General features: G+C 56.1%; 1 protein-coding gene across 5 annotated transcripts in view; it reads right to left on the bottom strand.

The window, feature by feature from the left end:
* Positions 1-4346: 4346 nt before the first annotated feature.
* GRK5 (G protein-coupled receptor kinase 5) overlaps positions 4347-19151 on the bottom strand; it is a 212296-nt gene continuing 197491 nt past the window's right edge. For 4 of the 5 annotated variants that reach the window (XM_038578947.1, XM_038578950.1, XM_038578949.1 and 1 more), the window contains 6 exons: positions 18244-18333; positions 16554-16762; positions 12157-12294; positions 11411-11548; positions 10755-10949; positions 4347-8701 (listed from right to left, as the gene is read on the bottom strand). In XM_038578947.1, coding sequence (XP_038434875.1) covers positions 8603-8701; positions 10755-10949; positions 11411-11548; positions 12157-12294; positions 16554-16762; positions 18244-18333 — 869 coding nt within the window. In that variant the 3' untranslated portion in view covers positions 4347-8602. The remainder of the gene's footprint in view (positions 8702-10754; positions 10950-11410; positions 11549-12156; positions 12295-16553; positions 16763-18243; positions 18334-19151) is intronic. The other variant, XM_038578948.1, reaches the window with a different exon arrangement.

Here is a 19151-nt window from a genome sequence, read left to right as displayed (position 1 = left end):
AGGAATAAGGAATAGGAATCCTACAAACCCGACAATTCTTACAAAAAATCCTGCTGGGGTTTTGGTTAGAATTGCCTGTAATCTATAGTTAAAATGGGAAAATGTGTATCTTTATAGTACGGAGTCTCCCAATTCATGAGCATGGCATATTAAGAGCTTTGATTTCTTTTAGCAATAATTTTTTAGTTTTAGCCTAGAAGTATTTTACATTTTTTTTGGTTAAATTTAATCTTAGGTGTTTTATGGCTTTTGATGCTGATAATTTTTAAATTTCATTTTCTGTTTGTTGCCAATATAAAGGTGTACACTTGATTTCAATAGATTGACTTTGTGTCCTGAGACCTTGCCAAATTTTTCAGATTTCAAGTGTGCTAGTGTTGGGCTTTGTTTTTTTTTTTTGTTTGTTTTCACTAGATCCTTTGGGTTTTTTTTTTTTTTTTGTATACAATTATGTTATTTCTAAATAGATAGCTTAACTTATTTTCTCCCAATCTTTATGTCTTTCAAACTCTTTTTCCCTTAATACATTGCTTAAAACCTCTAATTTGATATTAATTAGAAGTCCTTCCCTTTTTCCTGCTTTTAGGGAAGAATGTGTTCAGAATTTCACTACCAAATATGATGTTAGCTCTAGGGTTTTTTTGTAGGTGGTACATCCAGTCAAGGAAATGCTCTTCTATCTTAAATTTTCTGAGAGTTGTTATCATGAATGAGTGCTCAGTTTCTTTTCCTCAAATGCTTTTTCTGCATCTTTTGAGATGATTATATGATTGTTCTTTGTTCTGTTAATGTGTTGAATTATGTAGATAGGTTTTTGAATGTTAAACTAAACTTTGGTTCCTGGCATCAACTCCATAAACTATTTGAGTGACAAATGGGACTTGATGCTTTTGCATTATTTATTAGTTTCCAAAATAACCCATTAGTTCTCTAGACTTTTCTAAAGGTGACTAATGGGGTTTTTCTTTAAGAAAATACTATTTTGAGCTCCTGTATTTAAACACGCTTGATGTGTTAATCCACATCACTTGTTACTCTTACTAAGGCTCCGATTGCCCCTTTTAGGAACACTCCTTCAAGTTGTTCCTCGAGTGTTTGGGACCAACCCTCATAGTTGTTGATAGCATCCTTGTTTTCCAGGACGACAAGATACTCCAGGATCCTCTTGGGCATTTCCTCCTCCAGACTTGGAATCAGCCATTTCTCCAGGAGTCCTGGTTGCTTTTAAGTGGGAAGTGGTACTGAGGCCACAGTCTGGGCGCCACGGTCCTCCTGCCAGCATGCTGGTCGTTGCTTCTAATGAGTACATACTTTTTTAAAGTTTTTTTTTTTTTTTTTTGTATTACATAGCTTTTACTTAGCTTCTGTGACTTTGTTTTTATTATTTTTCCTTATGTTGAAAACTTGTCCTAATGTCATAACTTGTTTTGCTCTATCATATATAATAACTGCAGAATAATAATACCCATATTATTACTAACAATATGCTTAATGAACATAGTTTAATGTTCTTTGGCAGTTCTTAGGCTATGTCCCAGTATAAGAATGCATCGTCACATTTCTGTGTTTTAAAGTCACTTGGAAATGCTCTCTGTGTGATTATGCCACCAACTGTATAACCAGATAGATTTGTTTTACTTGTGTTTTGATTTTTAGGGATTGCTTTAAAAATGCTTAGTTTTGTCTTGTAATTATCTAGGGGTGCCTGGGCTAAGCAAATGACTCTTGATTTTGGATCAGGTCATGGTCTCAGGGTCATGAGATCGAGCTCCACATTAGGATTCACACTGGATGTGTGTTTAAGATTCTCTCTCCCTCCCTCTCTCTCTAAAAAAAAAGAAGAAATATATATAATTATCTAACACGTTTACACGTGACTGTTAAATTTTCCTTGAGCCCTGTGCTCCTGGAGAACAGAGATGGTTAGGGGAGTCCCACTCACTGTTTTGTGTTTTGGGAAAACAGCAGAAACACCACCCTTCCCCTTAGGACTCAGGAAGACCCAGGGATGCTCCACCCCCTACCTGTTTGTTTACAGCCCTCCCAATTCCCATCCTTGGTCTCATAAATGATTAGCTGAATCGCCAATCCCCACTGATCATCCAAAGTGCTAGCCAACCAAACGTCAGTTCAGTTTCTCTCCTTGCTCCAGGACCCTGCAAACTCTGGCCCATCTTCGGCCTGAGCCAGCCCTCGCAGGGTAAAGCATTCTCTTCTAGAAGGATCTGGGTGTGGGGCAGTGGGAGCTTTGTTTACTCCTGTCCCTAAAGCAAACCCCTTTTTGCCTGACCCCGGAGACCTTGCAGATCTTAGGGTCACAGCGTCCTGCTTCTGTTGTATCTCTACCCATGGCTGTGAAAGTTCCTTTCGAATAAAAGTCTCTTATCACTAAAGCCAGATTTGTTTTTCGTTTGATATTGCTTCCAAAGTCAAATCTATGAGGCACACTCAGCAGTCTGGCTTTTATATCTGTCCCCTCGCCCTGCCCCCGTTGGCCATCTCTTCCGATAGGTAACTATTGTTTTCAGTTTTGGTGTATCCTTTCATTTTTAAAAGCGTGCGGCAGTACAATGATATACTGTTGTATCCTTGCTCCTGTTTTTTATATATATATATATATATATTTTTTTTTTTTTTCCTTGCTCCTGTTTTAAAGAGCAAGGGCTGCCGACTAGACGCACTGTTTCCTAATTACAGGCAGGAGCCTCAACCACCTGAGCCTCTGCTGTCTGCAGAGCCACAGCTGCCGGTAGGCAGTTCCAGTGAGATTTCCAGGAGGTGAAAGCACTTTGTGAATCAGCCACCCTCAAATCTGAGGTTCCATCTGAATCACCGGGTGGGTCTGTTACCAGCTCCCACCCCAGAGCTTCCGATTCCATCCAGTGGAGGCTGAGAACACCGATCTCACAAGTCCCCGGGGTGGTGGCCGCTGCTGGTCCAGGGCCCGACTTTGAGAACAGCTGGTAGGAACTCCCCTCCAGGGCGGCGCAAACGTGTGTGTTAATAAGACACCTGTACCTGTGCCTGCAGTGCTGAAGGGGACAGCAATGCGAATGGAGGTCCTGGTTTGACCATAGACCCTGGCCTGATGTTAGGGTTTAGGTCTCTCTTCCCAAAGGGTAATCCTGGGAGCAGCAGCTTCTCCTGGGAGCCTGTTGGAAATGCAGACCCATGCTCAGATCCACTGAATCAGAATCCGTATCTTATCAGAATGCTCAGGTGGCTCTGTACTCCTCGAAGTGTGAGAAGTCCTGCCCTATGCCCTCTGGTTCATCAACCAGGGGTGGCCGACGTCCCCCTGAGATACAAGGTCCAGGAGGGCAGGGGCTTTGTCGGATGTGCTTCTGAGTGCTGTGGGTAGAGTAGGAGTTCACCAAACATCTGCTGCAGGACTGCATAGGGAGGAGAACTCACCCTCTGGCTGACTGGCTGGGCCTCTTTCCTGCTGCTTCTCCTGAGGCAGTGGGGCCAGGGCCCGACACCTGCTTAAGGCTGATGGCGAAGTGGTGCCAGGCGTCCTGGCCGGTTGCACTGGGAGTGTCTGGGTGTCTGCTCCTGAGGCTCTGACTTTCCCTCCTCTTCACCATCTCCAGGAAGAGCAATTAGATCCCAATACCTTATGGGGCACCTGGGTGGCTCAGGGTATGACTCTGGGGTCCTGGGATTGAGTCCCGAATTGGGCTCCCGGCAGGGAGCCTGCTTCTCCCTCTGCCTATGTCTCTGCCTCTCTCTGGGTCTCTCATGAATGAATAAATAAATAAAATCTTAAAAAAAAAATCCCAATACCCTAGGATGCCCCTCCTAGAGGGAGAGTGGCCTGGAGCTCCTTTGTGCCCTGGGGATGCCCGCTTTGAAGCTTGCCTGGAAATGAATGAGTTGGAGACCATTTCGGTGCCCTCACGTACTAAATCCACAGCTTTCTGGGGTTAGAGGAAGGCAGGGGGCTGAGTGGGTGGAGGAGGTGAGGGAAGGGCACCCCCTGCTCCCCATGGGCCCGGGAAGGGGCCAGAATTTGGGCAGAGGCAGTAAATGGTGGGGTGGGCGGCTGCTGTGGGGCTGGACTTTTTCAGACCGTATGTCCCAGGAGGATGGTGACTTCTGTCTGCCGGGGCGGCTGGCTCAGCAGCAGAGGTCTCTGGAGAGATGCGAGAAGGTACCAGAGAGTCCCTTGTGATGGGACCCCCGGGGTCTGAGGCTCAGGGTGCGCCCTTTGCCCCCATGGACTCCCTTGTGGTCGGAGGGAGGTCTGTGTGGGCCACAGCTTTGGGCAGGGCTGACCCGTAAAGGGTTAGGTGTTGGCATCTTGGGGCGACAGCCACATGCAGGAAGAAAGAAATGCAACGCTATTTTCATTAAGGAATTTATTTCTCTTAAAAAAAAAACAACAACAGTGGTTCGATCTAGATACAGCAGCACAGTGACATATTAGATGGAACGTACAAGATTCAGAGCAGCAGAACAAAAGCCATTATGGTCAGGAATGACCTCCAAAATGGAACTAGTTTCATTCATCATCAATGTGAAAATTTCCCTGAAAAAAAAATAGAAACCTTTGGATACTAGAAGGATTATTATTTTAACACTACCAACAGCCACTAAGCTCTTCTAATCGAGAACATTCGCTTTTGCTCTATTACAAAAATGACTTATTGATGGGCTGGAGAAAGACATCTACATTCTCCTTTTAGGAAGCATCTTTCTGTCCCCGGGGAGAGCTAACTTTTCAAAGGTCTTAACCACTGTCCCCAGCAGGAGACCAGCCGGGAACCTGGCCGTCCTGGTGGGTTGTGGAAGCCGGCGGGGGACGAGGCTGCCCTGTCCTGGGCCCTTGTGACAGAAAGAAGCGAGCTCTCTGCTGGTGGTGGCTCCACTCCGTTGCCTCAGAATGCGCGGAGCTGTCCCACTCCTTTCCTTTCCAGGCCGAGGCTCTGAAGTTAGGAGGTCCTGCCCCAGAGTGGGGGGTGAGGAGACCAGGAGACCACGCAAGCGCCCTCGGAAGGTGCAGGTGCCCAGGCAGGTGCTCGGGCAGCCCGGGAGGAGGGCTGATGGCACCCAAGGGGCGCTTCCTCTCCACCTCGGGGTGCTGGGGGCTCCCGATGGCCCACGAGGCCGCCGTCCCCTTTGGCCAGCCCGGGGCATCAGATGCGAGGAGGTCGCGATGCTCCCTCTGTAGCGAGGTCTGGGTGGCGGCTCACGTGGGCCAGTCGGTGGGAAACCGATGCCCGGGGCCTTTCCGGGAAGGACAGGGCTGCGGAAGGGCAAGGAGGAGCTTGGGCGGCGGCAGGACTCCGCGGCCAGGCGTGGGGAGCCGGGCTTCTCAGGGGTGGCCCTCCTCGCGGTCAGGGCCTGCTGGCCTCATCCCGGGGCGCCCTCATGCACAGGTGGCGTCCACGCGAGTCCCCAGGACTCGCCATCTGTGTAGCTGGAGCGTGGAGCGTGCCTAGGACCCGGGGACCCTGATCTCCGCCGCCCGCCCTCCAGGACCGAGGGTTTGCTAAGAGCAGCGCGCCCAGGAGCAGGCCCTCCTGGGGCCCGGCCACATGCAGCGAGGCTTAGCCGCCGTGCAAGCGCGCAGCCCGAACCTCGGGGCTTAACAGGTGCCCTCCTGGCCTGGGAAGAGGGGAGGACGAGCCGGTGGGACGGGACGGCACTCCCCGTGAAGGCCCGGCTCGGGTGTTGGTGGTATTAGGGTGATGTCACGGAAGCCCCCCGCCCCCACCAAAGGGGCTCGATAAACCCTTGTGGGTCTTGTGGGTCGTGGTGCTGAGGGCGGAGATCACCCCCGTCCCGCTGGGGACAGCTGCTTGTCTCCTGAAAAGCGGGAGCAGAGGTTTCTGCAGGGCCCTGCGTCTCACCTCAAAGGCACAAGGATGTCCGGTGAGAGAAATGTCACGCTTGGAGAAAGAGAGGCCCTTCTGTGAAGGGCTCAAATGTCATAAAAAAAAAAAAAAAGATTTAAATCCATTCACTGCCCAGATTCGCCTTATCCCAGACAGGTGGTTGGGGAAGACGGTGAGACGGTGAGACGGTGGCGTGGGTTTTTTTTGTTTTTTGTTTTTTTCCTAATTAAAAAATATCTTTTAAAAATGCAGCTCTAGAAAACAAGTTGGAGGAGAAACTGTGATGACTCGGGGGCTGGGGGTGGAAGGGAGGGCTGATTTGTTTTAAATAACCACTTCCCTTTCCTTGTAGGAAACAAGGGGCCAAGGAACAGGAGGTTCAGAAAGGTTGAGGGGCTGTGGCGGGGACATGGGCTGTAATACAGAGGAAGGCTCTGGAAGACGTCGGGTCCCACAGAGGCCTGTGCGTTCGCATCGTTCGAGCTCCCAGGATGCAGAGACGCGCGGAGCAGACGGACTGATGCTTTCATTCTCGCACCTCGAGGACTCTGTGCTGCAAATGGCCAGCGTGGGGCTCAGAGGCTTTCAAAGAGGTGGCTCCCCGACGCCAGTCATTCGGAAGTGGGGAGCTGCTGTGAATTGGGCAAAAGGAAGGAGGGAGGGTGGGAGCCTGGGAGCCTGGGCTGGTGGCCATCCCGGGAAGATGACTGTCCTTTCCATTAAGAAAGGAGGGTCAGCGAGAGCCTGAGGATCCTAAAATATGAGTCAAGGAGCTTTCTGCATCCTGGGCCAAAACCGAGTATGGCTGTTTGTATTTATCCTGTGTGTGGCCCAGGAAAGGCAACGTGAAGCAGCCTCCGAGGTGGGAGCTGGTCTTGCAGGAAATAATACTGCACGTTGGAGGGATCCAAAGGGAGCCCAGGGTTGCTTTGCCCTCTTGTTTGTCACATGATCCAAAGCGATCGCCCCTGAAGGCGGCCCCTCTCCGGCTGGAGCTCCGGGACCCACAGGGCCGGGCGGAGGGAAGAGTGCGGACCCTGAGCTCCCCTCCCTCAAAGCTCAGCCCCAAGCTGCCTGGGTCACAGGAAGAGATCATCTGGGGAGAGTCGCACCCGAAGCCCCACTACGTTAAGTAAGGCAGCAGTGCCCTTACTGGAGGGTGTGTCAGAATGTTCTGGAGAGCTTCTTCAAGATGCAGATTCCTGGGCCTCCTCCCAGAGGTTTGGGGTGGTGCCCAGGTATCTGCATGTTGACAGGAGATGCCAGCGCAGGTGATGCAGGACCCACACCAGGAGGAACCCTGGCAACTGCCAGGTGGCTGACACCGGGTCTTAAGGAGGCTGACTCGGTCTCCGGGGACGAGCCAGGCAGGGGAGCAGAGGGGAGGCAAGGGTGGATTTGCTCCTTGTCACCTCGTGGAGGCAGCAGGAGGAGGCCAGTGGCTCCCTGGTGCTGGACGGCCACGCTCAAAGGCCTGGCAGCTGCCTTCAGAAAACCCTGGTCTGGTAAAGCCACCAAGTCCTCCTGGGGGCTACTTGTGCCTGATGTTGAGATGCCCCGTTAGAGCTCGCCTTTGTCCCGCCTCTCCCAAGGAGTGACCGTGAGTTTGTCTTGAGCTTCCGTGGTATCCTGGCCCTCTCCTCCAGCATCGCATTACTTGGGGAGCCAACGCCATCCACGCCACCCGGGCCAAGGAATCTGTGGGGCCTTGTGAAGCTCTTGAGACCCCGTGACCCTGTAAAAACCTAAGGAGCCTCCCTGGAGTCCTTGGGCAAACCTCCCTCTCCCCTCTATGGACTCATTCAGTAGGACTCTACTGACCCCACACTCTGATGCTTCCTTTGGGCCACAGGATTCGGGATAGCTGGGGTTCCATGACTATTCCTTATCATCGCTATGCCTCCCTTAAAAAATAGAGTAAAACGAAACTCCCCAAATGCAAGCCTCTTGAAAACATACTGGCTTTAGCAGCCAGAGCCTGCTTAGAAAGAAAGAGGCCCAGCTCTGTGTACCAGCTACCTTCCAGAAGGAAGAGGAGGCCAAGGGCAAAGCAACACTGGCACCGTGTGCCTCTGAAGGACAAGTGCACATTGGCCCCGGGTGACTCCAGAGACCCCACAGACGATGCTGCAAGTGGGTCTGTAAGTCAGATGGTTACAAGCCAACAGCATGGTGACATCAACGTGAGGGAAAGGTTACAGAGATGGATACAACCAATCCTTTAAAGGTGAAATGTGAATCATTTTCTACATTTAATAAAAACAGTTTCTCATTTGAGGCTCTGGAAGTCTTGAGTCACATTTTTTTTTTTTTTTTGGTAACACCCCCCCTCCCCCACCCACTCTAAAATGTCTGAAAACACATGGCTTGACAGCGGCTGCGCAGAAAATATACACCCTCAAAGTCTGACTTTCATTTAAATACAAATATACAAAATGTAAACTGAGACAATAGAGAAATTTACAAAACTTTTCCTTAAAAATAATAAAGACAAAATTCAGTTCTAGGTATGACGCTATTAAAGTACGTGCAAGTTGTCGTATCCAACTGGATTTCTATTGCAATGTTCCACGTCGGCTTGAGGGCCACCTCTGGAGACAGACCTGAGTGGAAATCTCTTTGAGAAACCTGGAGGCTCTGCGTCGAGGGGGCGGACGGCCTCCTTCCCCGGCTCCTCTGGAGGGCTCCCCTGTCCACAAGTTCTGCCTCAACGGACAAGGGGCTGGGCTGGTCCCACTGTGGACTTAAGGCCAGAGCTCCAACTAGCTGCTCCCGGTGGAGTTTGAACTGACATGGTTTGAATTTATGTGGTGGTTAAAACTGGTCTTGGGATTGGGTGAACTCTTGGAATTGTTTTGATGCTGGAGGAGAGAGCGAGAGCGAGAGAGAGAAAGTGAGTTAATCCTGGTGGACTCGTAGGGGCCTCTGAATCAGAAAACAGGGCCTGGGTCGGGGCTGCTGGCCAGGTGCTCTTGCTTTCTGCTGCCCGTGCTCTCTCCCCCTGCAAACCCAGGGCCAGAGGCCAGCTCTTGGGGCAGGGGGAGAGCTAGGAATTAAGAGGACCCCAAGGCAGAGAGGGAGGGGTGGCCCGTCCTAGAATATCTGTAGGATCAGTAGCTGTAGGCCCGGGTTGGAGTCTGAAAGCTGTCACTTAGCTGAGGGACCTTGGGCAAGTCATTAAGTCTCTTGGTTGCCTCGTGTGCAGTGTGGCTAAGAGCGGCTTCTGTGTCGGGCCGGTGGAGCATGAGGCGAGGCTGTGCGTAGAGAGGCCTCGGGCGAGCGCCTGAGCCGGGAACCACGAGCTGCTTGTCATTAGTGCTCTTGGCACCCTCCTGGCATCCCCTGGGCGCAGGCCCTGCATGTTGCAGGGAGGAGGAGGAGGAGAGGCCCAGGGCATCTGCCGGGGGTGCTGGGTGCTCTGCTGAGGGCCACCGACCTCTACCTCACTCCGTCCTCTCGCGGGCTCTGGGCCCTGACCTTTCCGGAGGGCCCACAGAGGCGGGAAGTGGCAGGGCCACATTCAGACCCCGGGTCTGTGAGACCCCAGGTCTCCCCAGCAAGTGCTTCTCCCTGGACCTAAGGACATGCTAGGGACTCAGTGGTGAGGGCTTAGGTCCTTCCTTTGGGGAACTTCAATTTTAGTTGGTGGAAGCATTTAAAAATTCTATTTTTATAGTATATGAACAGAAATATTTGGGGATAGGATGCACGAAGCTTTCAGATAAAACCCCAAACTTGTCCTCAGTCTGCATTTTCTCTCCACGTGCATGATCTGTGCCTCCTGTCACTATCCCCAGATCCCCCCTGTGGGCTCACCAGCCGTGTGGCCCTAGGCAAGTTCCCTGAATCCCCCCCTCAGCCTCAGTTTCTCTATCTGGAAGTGGGGTCATGGTAGCACATCTGAGGCTCACGCTGCACTAGGATGCCCCAAAAGGAGGGATCCCGGTTTGGCTTGCTGCTGCATCTCAAATCCTGGGAAAACAGACTTGCACCCAGTAGGCACTTGATACATCCTGGCTGAACAGCCAAATGGTTGAATTAAGGCTTCTGTGGAGAGTAAGTAAGAGAGGCCCTCAAAAAGCACTCAACAGCTGCCCCATCCTGTTATGGGGTGGGGGTGGGGGAGCTGGGATGCCCTGCCTCTTCTCCTTCATCCTCCTGGGGAGACGGGAGTGTAAAGAACAGGAGACTCAGGGCCGTGGGATGGACACATGGGCCAGGCCAGGAGGGGGTGCGGTTCTGGCCTCCTGGGGCAAGGGGAGGAAGTGAGGGCCTCAGGGGTCCCTCACCGGCCCATGGGGACACTTCTTCCACTTGGCCCACACTGAACCCTCAATCCAGGGACAGGCTCTGAGGAAGACTGCCTTTTCCTAAGGGGCAGAGTCTTCTCTGCTGCCAGCCGGAGGGCGCGGCATCCAACTCTGGAGGCCCCACCCCAGGAGCCCTGAGGCTCCCCGGGATCACCTCCCCGCAGCTGTCCTGCCTACTTTCTCTAACGTGCAGTTGGTACCCACAGGACTTGAGGCCCTACAATGGCCACACGGGGCAGTGAGTTCTCTGTCAGGGAGATGTCGGCCCCAGAGGACACTGGGCAAGGTCTGCAGACATTCCGATTGGTACAGCGGGGGCGGGGTAGGATGGGGCGCTGCTGGCACCTGGTGGGTAGAGGCCACGGAGGCTGCTAAGGGCACTCCAGGGCACGAGGCGGCCCCCGGGACGGAGAACTCACCCAGAACGTCCACGGTGCCGGGGCTGAGAAGCCCTGATGAAAGGCGAGCTCTGGGCCGGCCCCTGCGGGTCCCCCAACCCGGCGGGTCTCAGGGGCTCGGGCAGGCTGCGGCCTCCCACCCTAACCCCCGTCTCCCACACCCCACATGCAGGGAGGAGGCCGCAGCTCCGGCCTCGGGGAAGTACCTGGGCCTGGGGCATCCCGGGGCCGACGCCGGGACAGCCGGGCACGGAGGGGGCGTCCCTCACCTGACGCTTGAAGATTCTCTGGAGCAGCCCTTTCTTTGGCGGTTCTGGAGGGTGACTTCTGTTCAGGTCCGGTGAGAGGGTACCGTTAGGTCCAAACACGTTCAGCTCCTTAAAGCACTCGGTTTCTATCATCTGGAGGAGGAGCCCCAGGGTGGCGTGAGGGGCTGCGTTAGTCGTCTTGGCTGGACAGGAGTCCCAGCGGCCGCCACCCTGCCCTGAGCCTGCTCCCCATAGGTCCTCCCCCCGCCCCGCATCCCTCAGGGGCCCCTGCGGCCCAGACCGCTCCCCGCCTGCCCCTACCTCTCCCCTGCTGGCCTCCCCGAGCTGCCTCCACTGAGGGAGCAGAAGCCGTCCTCTGGGGTGTGCTCATCGTCCAGACCCAGCCCTCATCTCCCCCTTCGCCCCACCCAAGCCCAGGTCACCCCACATGCTCTGCACCCTTCCTCTTTGTCAGGGCCCCTCCTGTATCCCCCCCAGCTCAACCACTTGTGCTTCCAGCCTCCCCTCTCCCGGCCGGACTTCCCGAGACAGTCCCCTAGACCACCGTGTCCATCCCTTGTCCCCCAGGTTCGGACGGCCACCACCCTGCTCACCTCGCTCTGCCAGGGGATGGGCACGGAGCCCGTGGAGAACTTGGAATAGAAGTCATCGTCCGTGTGGTCCAGGTTGACGCCTTTCACGGTGGAGAACTGCTCGATGTCCAGCACGTCCTTGCAGTACACGGCGCGGGGCTGCGGCCAGAGCGCTCGGTCACTCGGGTTCTGATGGGGGCGGGGGGCGCCTTTCCGGGGACCCTGCCGCTCCCTCTCACAGCTCTGCCGAGGGGCTCCTTCCCACCATCACCCTCTGCCGGCCGCCGCTCGCCCCGCTCTCCAGGCTGGGGCCGCGGTGCGGTGACACAACACGCCCTCTCGGACCTCACGTCCCTCGGCACCTCCGGGGAGCCCCGCTCCCTCGAAGCCCACAGGGCCAGGATGGTGGAAGCCCACCCTCCAGAGAGAAGGAATGCGGGGGGCCCCGGAGGACCGCCCGGCCCTTCTCACATTACGGGGCACCTTGGCTCTGCTGCCCCACAGGTCTGGCTGGGCTCCCAGCTGGGGTGCTTAGGAACTCTGGGGAAACCGCACATCCCAATAGGCCTCGGTCTCCCCACCTGCAAAGTGGGGGCCGTAGAAGCACCTGCACCCACGAGCTGGTGTGAGTGCCCGCCACGGTGCCGGGCACCAGAACCGCGCTGTGGCTGTCCGAGCGCTAACACCCCTGTTCTCGCCCACCCACGGGCCCCAGCATGGACGTGAGCAGGTGCACAGGCTCAGCCTGGGCTCAGGGAGCGACTCACGTCTGGAATGAAGGGAGGGTCCAACATCCCGGCTTCTAAGCGCTTGAAATTCATGTTCCTGAAGAAGGGGTGTCTCTTGACCTCCGCAGCCCCCTCCTCCCGGCAGCCCAGTCTCTGCTTTGCATCTTTGGTGAGCAGCTGTGACAAGAGAGCCCCGAGAGGTCATGCCTGATGGGCCTTTCCTCCCGGCTGAAGGCTCGGGGGGGCTCAGGGGCTTCGGGCACCTGTGCTCATCTCCTTTCCCAAGTATGCCCCTGAGGACACGTCCCTCCTCCAGCCTCTGTGAGCCCGTGCCACCCCCAGGCACCCAACGGACACTGCCCAGCCCGCTCAGACCTTGCTGCAGTGTGGTCCCGCACTCGAGGCGCGCCTAGAGGCCTGGAGTGGGCAGGAGGGCAGGAGTCCCGTCTGTCCTCCCCGAGGGGGTCTGCCCCAGGACCTGCTACTCCTGGTGCCACTAATGTTTGCCGCATTGCTTTACCTCTCCCACTACAGGCGAGCTACAAAGGGCAAGGACCGTCTCTGTGGGCCTCACTCATTCCTTTACTCTGCTCCCAAGTACCCTGTAGACATGTGCCTGGTTGGGGCTGAGAGGGAGGAGGGGCACCGAGCACCTGGCCTCAGCAAGATCATGTTCAGAGGACCCATCAAGGCAATACAAGTACGACACCGCAGTGGCAGGGGAACACAAACTGGCTGCCGGCTGGCTGTCCGGGAGGCTTCCCAGGGAAAGGGCAATTGCAACAGGCTTTCCAGAAGTGGGGAGGTGGCACTGTGCCAGGAAAAACAGGTGGTAGAGACCTGCAGGGAGGGCTTGGGGAACACCTGTCTCTGAGTTAGGGTGAAGGATGAGGGTGCAGGGGATGGGATGAAAGGGGCTTGCTGGGGAGAGTGCTGGAGGGTCTTGAGGCCAGGTTAGGAGGACTCTGATCTGGAGGTAGTGAGGAGCCACAGATGGTCAAGGTAGAGGAGTGTCTTCATCAGAATCAAGAGGTGGGAACGTTCATAGGAGAGGAGGCTGCAGTAGAGACAGCCAGGCCAGATGCCTAAAGGTGTGAGTGAGGCAGGGAAGTGAGCAGGAGGGCAGGGGGGAGGGGAGACGGGGCTGGGAGGGGGCGGGGAGGGGCAGGCTGGGATGCTGGAGGCCCACCAGCTGACCACCCAGCGCCAGCCCCTCCGCCACTATCCAGGTGTCCCGGCCTGTGCTTCCCTCCCCCCGGCGCCACTGAGCACTGCACCTGGCATGCTGCTGGACTCACTGCTTTGAGATTAAAATCAGGGTGGATGGCGTGCACCCCAGAGGGAGTCCCGTCCCTCTTCCCCCAATACCTGGCCCCCTCTGTGTGCTTTCCTTCCGCACGCATTTGCTGCTAGCTGTGTGGGCTGGGGTTGCAGTGCACAGCCAGTGGGCAGGCGGGCCTCCTGGGCCTCACAGTCTGGAGGGGGAGGCTTCCAGGAACCATTCCCCGGTCCCCCCATTTCCCTTCAAACAGAGGAATCAAAGGCAGCACCGGGACAAGCACCAGGTCACAGCCTAGAAAGGACTGAGCCATGAGAATCGCTGTCAACCTGCGGCCCAGGCAGGTTTTGCCCAGTGACCTGGTGGCTCCGGGCCTCAGCTTCTCTTCTCTAGGGGTTCTGTGTTTCCATAAAGGCTCCAGGAATCGGCTCTGCTGGGCCAGGTGCTTCCCTGTTCTGAGAAATCAGAACTCCTTGGGTAGAGGCTGGACCCTCCCAGCTGTAGACCCCAGGGCCTGCAGGGGCCGGCCACACAAAGACAGGGACAAGGACCGTGAAGGCCAAGTGGGCTGGGTGGACCCTGCCAGGCTACCCATCAGCTCCTGCGGGGGCCCAGGGCTGAAAATCCAGGTTTTTATGTGAAATCTCTCCAACTTTAAATCTTAGCAATGAACTCGCCATTCACCTCTTTCTAAAACACTGTGCAGGATGAACACCCACTGACACGCTGCCTGTTTGCAACCCTGACATTGGGTGTCCACCGGGAGAAGCAAGAGAGAGAGGTGGCAGTGAGCTGGGCGAGTGGGGCAGGCAGGGTGGGCTTCCTGGAGGAGAAGGGATGGGCTGGAGGGCTGCTGAGGCTGAGGTGGCTGAAGGGCCAGAGGGAGGGCCTGAGGGGGGAGCAGTGCTGGGTCTAAGGACTGGACCAGGGGCGCCAGGGCAGTGAGACACACGAATTTCTGGACCCCAGGGCAGTGGAGAGAGTCTTGTGGCTGCCAAGATGGAACGGGGGAAGCAGCTGGCGGCTGGGGACCAGCTTCCTTGCTGTTTGTGGAGCGGCCTTCTTAGACAGGCAGGGCTGGGGCTGCCAGAGTCTAGAAACAGCCTGATGTGCCCAAGCCTTCATGGTTTCCTTGGAGTCAGGCCCTGCTGTGTCCCCAGCTGGCACCTCTTGGAGGGGACAGGGCAAGCCTGGCTGCTGGACCAGACCGGATGGGGTGAGGGGTGGCCAGGAAGCCCCAAGACTAGAATCCTAAGACCTCATGGTCATGTCTGAGAGGGTGAAGCAAGGCCAAAAGGCAAAGGTTCTTCCAGCAGAGAAAGATGAGGGGACACTGGTTTGACACTTGACACCATGGGCCAAGGTTGGCCCAGGGCCCCAGGCTCAGCCGCCACCTTTCCCTGGGTGGCCAGCAGGGGGCAGCAGAGGGCCGGCAGTGCCCCTGGTCCCGGAGCCCCAAAGCCGCACCAAAGACAGGGGCAAGGGAGGGCAGGGAGGCGCCCTCTCCGTCCTCTCAGCACGTCCCATGTCCTGCCCCGGCTGCTCTGCTTCTCTGAGCCCCCGCACCTGACTCGGGACCTCCGGTGATGCTCTGACCACGGCTGGTCATCTCCCTCTTCTATCCCTGCCGGGCTTGGTCCCGCCGGAGAGACGCCTTGCCTCCACAACCACGTCTTATGGGCAACCCCCCAACCCTAGTTTTCAAACATCCTTAGAACCCCAAATTTCCACCCACCTGGCTTCTGCCTTGCTCATCCTGTCCCCCTCCCCGCTGGCTGCTGTGACACCTGGATTCCTGGGAGGCCCGGGCATGCAGGCGAGTGCCGGCTGCAGGCCAGGCCACAGGCCGAGCGGCCTGGGTGTGTCTGCGTGTGAACACGCCATCCCTCCTTGAGCACCTCCCACACATGTGGAAGGCAGATCTATGGTTCCTCTTTTTTGGAAGTGGTCAAATGGAAGCTCTTGCCCCAAATCCTTCTTCCCATGGCTCTGTGACATCAGACTGAAGCTGGTAAGAGGAAGGGGTCGAGCAGCGGGTAGATGGCTCCCGGAGAGGGGCCTCCTCAGGGCGAGGAGCTGCGCCACCTGGTTCCCGGGCCTCTAACAGTGCAGCCTGGGCTGTTCTGGAAGCGGAAGCGTGGCTACTTTAATCAGCTCCTGGGGCCAGCTCTTCGTGGTTTATGTACATGAGTCAGGGGTGGCAGGGACGGCAGCCTCACCCCTGCTCATCTGCGGCTCCAGGCGCAGCAGTGCCCCAGGGAGAGGAAGTCTGTGGCTCACGGGTACCCGGAGCTCAGGCCCTCTTGACCCCACATGGCCACACTGGAGGGCAGTTGCGGGGGGTTTGGGGGTGCAGCACCACTGCGCCTGGCATTGGAGGGAGGACAGCCCAAGTGGACACAGCAGAACTTGGGAGCCTGAGAGCCAGCAGACACTGGGATGCGTTCCCCCCACCCCCACCCCGACAAAGCCTCTGGCCAGGAGCGGCCGCCTGAGTGGAGGGGAAGGACAGCGGGCCAGGGGTGGATGCACTCCCAGCTTCGCTTTGGATGGCTCCTGTCACTACTTCCTCCATCCAGCTTCCCCGCCCAGCCTGTCTAGGCGTCACTCCCCACCTGCGCCCTCCCCGTGGACGGCCAAATCCCACTATCCATACACTGCTGTTGGGCAGGACCTGGGCTAGTGCGGCCAGCGTTCATGTAGTGGAAGGAAAACTCGGTTGTAACCCACTCAAAGGCTGAAAAACATCACCAGCCCACCACCTGCCCGGCACCTGCCCGCCTTAGCCTGTGCCTGGGGATCCAGAGTTTGAGGCTGCAGGGGGCCAAGGTCAAGGGCAGGGGATGCCCCTGGATCCCTTGGGGAATCAGCTGGAATCACCTCCTTTCTCCGCTGCGCCGACCCAACAAGATGGATGGAGGGTATCTCAGCAGTTTCCCTCAGCCCCTCCCCTGGTCATGGAGACCCCACCCTGCTAAGCACCCAAGGCCACAATGAGGGGTGCTCACTCCTCTGGCTTGGGAGCTTCACTCCTCCTGCCCCAACATGCCTTGTCCCTGTTCCCTTCAGCCTGTTTGCTCTCCTCGGCTGGAGGCAGGAAGGGAGACGCCACTAGACCCAGCCCAAGGGGGGAGCGTCTGGCTCACCAGGAGCTCACCATTTTGCAGATGGACTTGGCCTCCTCAGAGAACTTCTGGGAGTAGGTCTCCTCTGTCTCCAGGACCCGGCGGTCCACTTCTTCCCGCTTCACCTTCTCTTTGCGGCCCCGGAATGGTGACTGCCCCTCGATCATCTCATAGATGAGGCAGCCCAGACCCCAGTAGTCAGGGCTCAGGCCGTATCTCTGGTTGTTCAGGACCTCCGGAGCTGAGAGCAGAGAAGCGGAGCAAGGAGAGGTGAGAGGCAGCTGGTGGCGGGAGAGAGCTGGGGCACGCGGGGCCAGGGCTGTGACTCACACCCATGGAGCCTCAGGGCATCTGCACCCAGCAGTCATGGTGTTGCTCACAGAAGGCTTCAGGGCAAGGACATGCTTCCTCTGCCATAAACACCGTCTCCTCCAGGGCACCTGCCCTGACTGCTCTCCTCTGTGCTCCTAAAGGGCTCTGACTGTGGCTTCAGAAGCCTGACCACAGTGGATGGAAATGGCCTCTTCCCTTGCTGTCTCCCCCACTAGAATCTGAGCTGCTTTACTCACTGCTGTGTCCCTACTGTGTGACACCTGACACATAGTAGGCGCTACACACACATTTGTTTCCAGGAATGAAAGTGCGTCCACCCAAAGTAAAGATGATTTTAAGTTTACCTAGTATTGAAACAGCCTCTCACTATGGCTTCCCTACTACTTTGATAAAACGAATCATAGATTAACCAAAAAGTGCAAAAAGATAAGTTTCACATCATCAGGCAGGTCACAAACATCCAGAGGCAAATGCATCCACACAGGTGCCAGTATGCATATAACAGAGGCCCTGCAGGTGCGTGCAACACTCCGCGCAAGAGGAGACACAGGTGTCCACCAAGATGTGCAGATACATCAATTGACTGTTCTATCATCTGTCCGTCCATCCATCCACCCATCCACCCATCCATCAGCATTGGCACGAGTATACACACAGCTACTACATACATGTAGATACACACCCCACAGGTTCCCAAATGACACGCAATCTGAAAAGGACCTTCTAGCGGCAGAGACAACATACAGAATCCTATGTGAGTGCCATTGGCATGAGCCTGGCAGAGGACAACATCCCCAGCTCTCAGTGCTTCCTGGAGCCCCCTACCTCCTGGGGCGAGAGGACATGTGTGTGAGGTGCCACGTACAGGGAAGCCCAGGGGATGTGCTTCATTGGAAGGGGCATTCCAGAGGACCAGATGTAGCTCTGGGTCTCTTCCCTGCAGCCCCAGGGTGACAGTCTTGAAGCAGGCGTGCACAGTGAGGAGCTGGGGGCAGCACACGGAGCCTAAGGCTGGTCTCTGCTTAGCAGCGAGCTTGGTGACACAGCAGGTCGTGCGCTCCTTTCTGGACCTTTCCTAGTGACCGCTTTCCTGAACGGCTGCCTGCCAACTCACCAGCCCCCTACCTTCAGATCAGCCTCCCCTGAGCAGCACTGTGCACCAAGCACTGACCACTGATGCTGACAGTGGCTTGGCTTTGAGGCGCAGGTGGGGCTGGGGTGGGGGGGTTCAGAGAGCTGTTAGGCAGGCTGAACCCTGGGCCCTGACATTCACCCCGACCCTGGCTAAAACCTCCCACTGCCTGCTGTGGCTCTACTGCTGGTCGTAGTTGCACAAAGAGGCCAGCGGTGCCAGAGGTGGGCTCAGGGAGGGGCCACACCCACACTCACCCATGTAGCCGACCGTGCCCACCCGGCCGCGGATCAGGTCTCCCTCGGGGATCTTCACGGCCAGACCCAGGTCTGAGATCCGAATGTGGCCTGAGTGGGGAGAGCAGAGTCAGTGGGTCCCTGGGATGGTCGTGTGGACGAGTGGCCCACCCTGGGCAGGGCCACAGACCTGCCGTGTGCCCCTGGGCAAGGCACACAGACTCTCGGCGTTTTTACGTGTCCACGAAGAGGGGCATCCCAGTCAGCCACCTCAGGGCGACTGCAGACCCTTGAGGAAGTCCAGGTGTCAGGGGAAGTGGGTCAATCATTACGTTTCAGGGAGAAAACATGAAGATAGGAAAGGATGCCTGCATTTGGCTGGACGATGGCCTACTCATAAAATGCCCTAATGGGCTTTTTGGAAGGCTGAGATCACCAAGTTTAAAACGCCTTGGCCTGATTCTGGGATTGCTTCATGGGAAAAATGTGAGATTCTCCTGAAATATTACAATTTGCTTAAGGGGAAAAATTATAAAGCAATTTGGGAAGCAACTCCCTGTCCTCCCTTGTTGATCTCCGGAGGTCCTTTATGTTCTCCCTTTGGAGAAACAGTGAAGTTGTCCGGGCCTTGGGGAGACAGAGAGCTGGAACTGAGTCCAGGACTGACCCCAAAGCCTGAGATGACACAGTACTGAGCGCCCAGTCTCGTTGCCTTGCCGGGCGGCTCACTCAGGCAGGGTCACGGCCACAACTGCCCCCCTTCCTTGCCCCACAGCCTGGACCCTGGTGTGGATTCCCTGGCTCAGCAGCCCCTGACAAAACTGAGGAGACGAGAACACACGAGCTCCAGCCATCGGGAAGACCAGGCATGAGCACAGTTCTAAGACCAGCAGGAAACAAGGATGCCGGGGGGCACTGGGCTCATCCAA

This window comes from Canis lupus, chromosome 28, assembly GCF_011100685.1.
Source record: "Canis lupus familiaris isolate Mischka breed German Shepherd chromosome 28, alternate assembly UU_Cfam_GSD_1.0, whole genome shotgun sequence".
Taxonomy (NCBI): Eukaryota; Metazoa; Chordata; class Mammalia; order Carnivora; family Canidae; genus Canis; species Canis lupus.
This window is presented reverse-complemented; position numbering and strand designations above follow the sequence as displayed.